We start from the raw sequence: 6634 nt of genomic DNA, 5'->3' as shown, positions 1-6634 counted from the left end.
AGTCTAATAAGTGTAAGTATAGAGTGAAATTAAAGTTAACCAAGTCTAATAAGTTCAGTTCAAATAAATTCAAATAAAAAACACATTAAAAATAATTACCGCACTATTGTGCTCAATATAAATGCATTTAACACGTAATATATGCTTAAGAACACTTGTTAAAAACAAGGATTATTATAGCAATGTTCACTAACAAACCAATTTGCCAACTCCACTAAGCTTAAATTCGCTTAATTGCATAGGATAAAAGAAAAAAGGCAAAAGCTAACAAACGTCCCAAGCTATATTAACGTAGAAATATTAAATTAAAATAAACATTAATTACACCAATCGACGCGTGATTTTGTCATGCTTTCACAAATTAATACCAAATATTTTAAATGCTTATCTAACGCCGTTCGTTAGCAAGATCCCAATTAAAAAAAAAGGTATAGTGCGGAATATTATGGTAGGAATATGTTAGTTGCAAACTATTAATTCAAACATATGTTTGTTTATTTTAAATTTGTTAACTGAATAAGTGATAAATTGTACCCAATTGCTAATTTTTTTAGGGAAACGCATCGAGCAAATTATATTAATCAAGGGATAAAATGCACATAAGAGGCAACCTTAAGAGGACAATGGTTAATGAGAATTTGTTATATCCCGAACGGAATAATTCTAGCTAAATGATGGGCAACATTGTATCCCTCTCTCTTTGCACCGAGACCAAGAAAAAGCTTTAAACTCACTACTAATTGACAAAAATATCATCCAACACACCATCAAGGTTGAAGAAATAAATTGCAGTTTTTGAGAGTCGTTTGATGATTCAAGAATTACCTTTTCATACCCATATCTTCATGCAAGCCATACTGCCATGACAAGAGCTTTTGCTTCTACGATTTCTAGCATCTATTTGCTTATTGATATAGACATTTATAAGTAACTCGTGAATAAAATGAATCTGTTTATATAATGCTTAATATTTTTACACATGCATAGCCAATGATTTCGGAGGTTGTGTATAATATATAGACGTGACATGTCATACCTCCAATGTCACTTCTACTAATCCTAATTTCACTAGTAATGTAATATTAAATGTAAGTTAACTTCCTTAATCATTCCTCAATTAACTAGCCAACTCATAGCTCGGTTGGCTGGCTAATGCCTCAATCGACATTCTTGTGTTTTTACGGTTCCATCTAGATGCACAATTTAGGTGGTCCGCGGATACTACGTACTCGTATTTAAAATACCAGTACTGTAGCAATTAGCATTTAAGAAGAAAATCTCAGGACAATTTATCAGCATTATCACTCTTTAAGTCTTTATCCACCCCTTGGAAATCTGTTCAATTCTGACAAAAATACTGGAAATCATCTATCTTTTACAATTTTATCACCCCTTTTCATTTTTCTCTCTTTTGAAGCTCTCAGTTCGTGGAATTCCATACCCATTTCTCTCTCCTGCCTACAATCTATCAGAAAAATAAGATAAAAATGGCGATGATTTTTCACTGTTCTTCTCTTCTCTCTCCTGTAAAGCAGTCTGGTAATTCTTCATGGCAGAAATTATTCTCCAGAAAGTTTAAATTTGAGGGTCAGTACTAATTTAACTCAATTGCTGTATTTTAAGCCATTCTTTGTGTGTTTAGAATCATAATTCTGTTACCCATTTAAAGAATTGCTGTATTTTCCTGCAGAGTTCTTGGAATTTTAATTTGGGTATTTGAGTTATAGAAGAATAATTATGAATTGGCGTTTTTGCAAGCTAGATTAGTTATGTTTAGTGCTCGAATTTTGGGTTTTATATTCTTCAATCTAATGTGAAAACTATCCTTTGTTTAGCTCATTTGCAGTGAAGTTTGTGTGAAATATCTGGAAGCAAGACTGTAGAGTGTAGAGTGTAGAGTGTCATATATTATACAAAACTTAAAGTATTTAGAGATGAAGGGGTGAGAAATATATTCAGTGTGGCATTTTCAAAACTGTATATTTAGTTAGTGTTCTTGTTGACTTGTTCTAGATTGTAACTTAGGAGCACAAAGGATTATAGGCTAGAAAGGGTAACCCTTACCCTTAGGATTGCCGCTGGTGCTGTCGCGCCGCCTGTATTTTGCAAGAATGATCAGCCCTTTTCGATTGTTTGGATATCATCCTTTTTGTTGCTTTGGTTAAGCTAAATGTATTGATCGATGCTGAAATGCCTCTGCTGTGTGTTTGGTGGCTTTTTCACTTAGGTGGATGTTGATACTTTAGGTAGTTCATGTAATTTCTTGGATTTTTGAAGTGTTGACTGTTGATTTCTGAACCTGCATAAACTCTGTTCCATGATTTCTGTTTTGTGGGTGTGAATTTGGAAATCCCAAAATAGTTTTGAAACCTATCCTATGTGGGGTTTCTTGCATGCCTATGCCTGTGAGAACAGTTGCCAGCTTGACCGATATCTAATTGATGGTTTCCTATCCATGTTAAAATACGTCACCGAGCAGTCACAAAAATTCTAGCTGACATCATATGTAACAGCTGTCTGAGAACTCGAGAAGGTAATTACTTGATGGCAAGGATAGCATGTTAGTGAATATTTAGCGTGATAAGAGTTCACAATCACTGTAGACATCGTCTGAATTAATGTATGAGAAGTTTGACAACCATTTGAGGCAAGGAAAGCAGATTCTTTATGGGTAATGTCAGATAGTGATGTATGTCTGTTTTGGGATTTTGGATCTCTCCTAATTGGTTCTGAAACTATCTTGCATTCTTAAGTTACAAATACATTACATTCTTCTGATGGTAAATGTGGTGTTTGACTTAGGGGATCCAGCGATGCTGCCATATGATCCCAAGAAACTCATTTTGTCAAGTCAAGATGATACATCTGCACTGTCTAAGATTTATGGGATATATCCTGAAGTGTCATCTATGAACCGGCTCCAGAACAAGATTAACATAAAAAGTTGCATTCATATGTATCCATCACTCTCTAAAGAGGATTACCGAAGCCTCTTTGTCAATCTGGTATGCTGCATAGTATTTTTTTCATTTAATTGCCAGTTGTGATTTGAAACCTTATTCTGATCCTCATTAGCCTTAATATTTTCTCTTTTTATGCCACATGACCTTTTTGCTTTTCAGATTTGTAGCTACTTAATATACAAAGAAACAATACGGAACTTTTCTCTTTTTTTTGGTCTAATCAATATGGAAACTGCTGCATAACCTCTTAATTTTCCCTAATTGCAGGCAGAAACTTTTGTCAAGCAGTTTCATTAATAAGTTAATTTGTATGAACTTCCTGATAAATTGTTCATTATTTCAGTTCTCATGTATGGTTTGACCCAAATTTAGAAGGTTCTAACTTGTTGGCTTCCAATCAATTTAATTTCAAATATGAGTGAGCCATAAGTATCAGAACATCTGAATAATGTTCTCCAAGATTGATGCAATATTTAAAAGCTATTCAAAACATTTGACTAATCATTTTCTACTAGTAAATTGGTGTCAAGCATTTGTCTCATAATTTGAACACTTGTCAACATGACAGGAGGCATGGATTGCCAGATTTCCTACAAGAGCAATTCTATTGACTAATGCCATGTTTCTGGCTATGCCTTCAGAAGCTCTAGCGGAAACAAGTGAGGCAGTCAATTCCTTCCTCAATATGCCTGTGCTCCTATTTGTAGCACTTGTTGGGGCAACTGTTGGAGGTGAGTATATTTATTTCAGACTGAGATTTTTGGTAAACTAGTTGAGGCTGGAATACATAGAATCCGTATAAATTGGTAGAGGGAACAAGACTTAGCGTTGGCAATAGGAACACTGCTAAGACAGGCTTACTATCTTTGTCTCAGCTTGATCCCTGAAGGTTGTGAAGGAAGTAAGGAACTCATCCAAAGTTTGCTTATGATTACAGTAGAACCATATGGAGGGCTGAAGGTGATAGGCGAGCCTGTATTAGTTGAAACCATGTTGTTGATTACTGCTAGAGTTCTATACGTGTTAGTTGCATGAGAGAAGCCATAATGCCCACATGCCTAGTATGTTGCCTCTTACCACAAGAGGAAGATATCCCTGTGCATATTTAAGAAGATTGCATCTCTGTTACTGAATGTTGGATCTTTCAACTGAGAACATATTGCCTGAACTAATCATCGAAATGTGGAAACAACAGTTGTGCAAATCCTACTTTTGTGCGCACCTTGATACTTCACATATCATATGAATTGGACCTGGAATTGTGTTGTACTGTTGCAGCCACTGTCCTTGGAAACCTTTTATGGGCTTCAGATGTATGCAGAGCTGATGAAGTATTAGCTATGAATAATTCTTCAGTTTCACCTACTTTTCATTATTCATTGAACAAACATGAAAATTCTGGCAATCATTTATAGAATACTAGCCTTAATTACACAAAATCACAAATTGCTAATCTCTACTCATCTCATGTGCTCAGCCCCTGGGTCCAAGCTATATAAGCCTTTATAGCTAATAATTCAAACCTAGACCGAAGGTTTCTGTTACCTTGTGGATTGCGCAAACCACTCATAGTCATACTAATTTCATGGCTAAGGAGAAGATTATTGGTGCTTTGTAACTTGGATCTTAAAATTCTGTGCTTCTATTACAGGGTTACTGGCTCGGCAAAGGAAGGGGGAACTTGAAAAACTCAATGAACAATTGCGTCAGATTAATGCAGCACTAAGAAGACAAGCAAAAATTGAATCTTATGCCCCTAGCTTAAGCTATGCCCCTGTTAGTAATAGAGTCCCAGAGAGTGAAGTAATAGTTGATCCAAAGAAAGAGGAGCTAATTTCTCGACTGAAGGCTGGGAAGAATTATCTAAGGAACCAAGAACCAGAGAAAGCATTTACAGAGTTTAAGGCTGCTCAGGAACTTGCTAAGAATTTGAACGATCCTATCGAGGAAAAGAAAGCTGCCAGAGGCCTAGGTTGGTTTTTGCTTTACCTTATGATCTGGCTATAAGCTCGGCAATTGTTGTTTACATGCAGCATTTTCTGCCCTTTAACTTTGCTTCTTTGTTTATACACCATCAAGTGTCTAGTCAATACTATCAAAACGAGCCAATACATGAGGTTTAGAACTAAACAAAATACTTCCTCAGTTTTCATTTAGTAGATCACTTTAATTTTTACAGACTCCTTGGCAATTTTTGGAGTAGAAAGAGGAAGAGAGAGAAGATAAATAGGGCCCATGTGATAGAAGAGAGATAGATAGAATTTGTTAGTCAAAAAGGAAAGTGATGCAACTAATTGGAACTTCCGTTTTTGGAAAGTGATGCAACTAACAAAAAAACGGAGGAAGTAATATTCCAGCAGAGACAAGTTGGTGAAATATTAGCGTTAGCCATCAAATATCCCTATGTAAATTCTGTTATTTAGATGGTAACATAAAGCAGCCGAGAGGATTAAGGAAAAAAAGGCACTGGTATGGGCTTTTCATTTGTATTTGGTCATTTGGACATATAAGCTGTTTAGTAAAAGAGTACATTAGGGGAAGAGGAGCAAATACAATCGCTTATATTATATCCCTGTGTCCTTAAATAGATACTTCGTATCATATTTGGGTTTGGCATGGGAATTTAGAAAAGTAGCTAATGAGAGAGAAACATGAGAAAAGGGTCTATGCAGAGAGAAAATACGACTTTGAAAAGGTAAATGTGTATTTTTGAGACATCCATTTAAACCAAGTGCTATGTAGGACAGAACAAGTATATTATAGAGTCAATTGGCTCTTTTTCAATAGGGTAATTATAGAAGTATAACAATATGCTCCATACTTCATAATAAATAGAGTAGATTGCATAAATGTTGGAATTTGCCCATTCTACCTTGTACCACTGTCATAGCTGATACAAAGTATACATTTGTGCTTGTGCTTGATTATGTAGATTTGAAAGGCATATTGTTAGTTCTAATAGGATCTGTTATTTACTATTCCTTGTTAGAACTGCTAATGAAATTTCTTTCCGTTCCTGGTCAAATAGGGCCAATTTGTCTACCTTATTCAGCATTATGTGTGCATTGATGTTTTCTGTACCATGTTAGAGTAAGTATGAACCAAGTTGAGAGGGCTAGATATCAAAGTTTTATCTTAAAAACAAATTGCTCTTAGTATCACATGTTTACCATTTTATTTGAGGATTGGATAATCCCTCTCCGAGTGGGTCATCACTCTTGTTGTTGGTAATGGTATTCCCCTTGAACACTACATACACATCATCAAATATGCATACAGTAAATTTGAACTGTTGAAATGCTTTTCAGGAGCCTCCTTGCAAAGACAAGGGAAGTACCGTGAAGCCATAAAATACCACAACATGGTACTGGGTATATCTAAGCGCATAGGAGAAACTTCAGGAAATACAGAGGCGTACGGTGCTATTGCTGACTGCTATACTGAGCTTGGAGATCTTGAAAAAGCTGGGAAATTCTATGACAAGTATATTGCTAGATTAGAAGATTAACCTGCCTTTTTACCTTTACTGTCCTTTGCTAGCAACTCTAGAGATGTAGTGCAATTTTTTTGTGAAATCAGAATCATATTAGAAAGCTTTTGTATCACAGCTGGGCTATATTTCACCTGAGGAATGATTAATTCTTTTTTTTTCCCTTTATGTTTTAGAGTTT

At 35.4% G+C, this 6634-nt stretch overlaps 1 protein-coding gene across 3 annotated transcripts; it reads left to right on the top strand.

Moving 5' to 3' along the window:
• Positions 1-1302: 1302 nt before the first annotated feature.
• On the top strand, positions 1303-6621 carry LOC145617260 (protein FLUORESCENT IN BLUE LIGHT, chloroplastic-like). 3 transcript variants are annotated; one of them, XM_081671959.1, is made up of 5 exons: positions 1303-1539; positions 2803-3005; positions 3532-3694; positions 4615-4935; positions 6272-6621. In XM_081671959.1, the coding sequence occupies exons 1-5, from the start codon at positions 1488-1490 to the stop codon at positions 6469-6471; spliced, it is 939 nt and encodes a 312-aa protein (XP_081528085.1). In that variant the 5' UTR covers positions 1303-1487; the 3' UTR covers positions 6472-6621. The 3 variants fall into 3 exon arrangements, with proteins under 3 accessions (XP_081528085.1, XP_081528084.1, XP_081528083.1); XM_081671958.1 differs by having other exon boundaries at positions 1303-1587; positions 2812-3005; XM_081671957.1 differs by having other exon boundaries at positions 1304-1587.
• The last annotated feature ends 13 nt before the right edge of the window (positions 6622-6634 follow it).

This window comes from Chenopodium album, chromosome 26, assembly GCF_948465745.1.
Source record: "Chenopodium album chromosome 26, dcCheAlbu1.1, whole genome shotgun sequence".
NCBI classification, from domain to species: domain Eukaryota; kingdom Viridiplantae; phylum Streptophyta; class Magnoliopsida; order Caryophyllales; family Amaranthaceae; genus Chenopodium; species Chenopodium album.
The sequence above is the reverse complement of the archived record's forward strand: the minus strand, read 5'-3'. Positions and strand labels throughout refer to the sequence as shown.

Excerpts from the sequence above, each read along its gene's own strand:
- LOC145617260 (XM_081671957.1), top strand. The coding sequence starts at position 1,488 with ATGGCGATGATTTTTCACTGTTCTTCTCTTCTCTCTCCTGTAAAGCAG. Across the intron at positions 3,695-4,614 it reads TGTTGGGGCAACTGTTGGAG|GGTTACTGGCTCGGCAAAGG; the intron begins GTGAGTATATTT and ends CTTCTATTACAG. Across the intron at positions 4,936-6,271 it reads GAAAGCTGCCAGAGGCCTAG|GAGCCTCCTTGCAAAGACAA; the intron begins GTTGGTTTTTGC and ends AATGCTTTTCAG.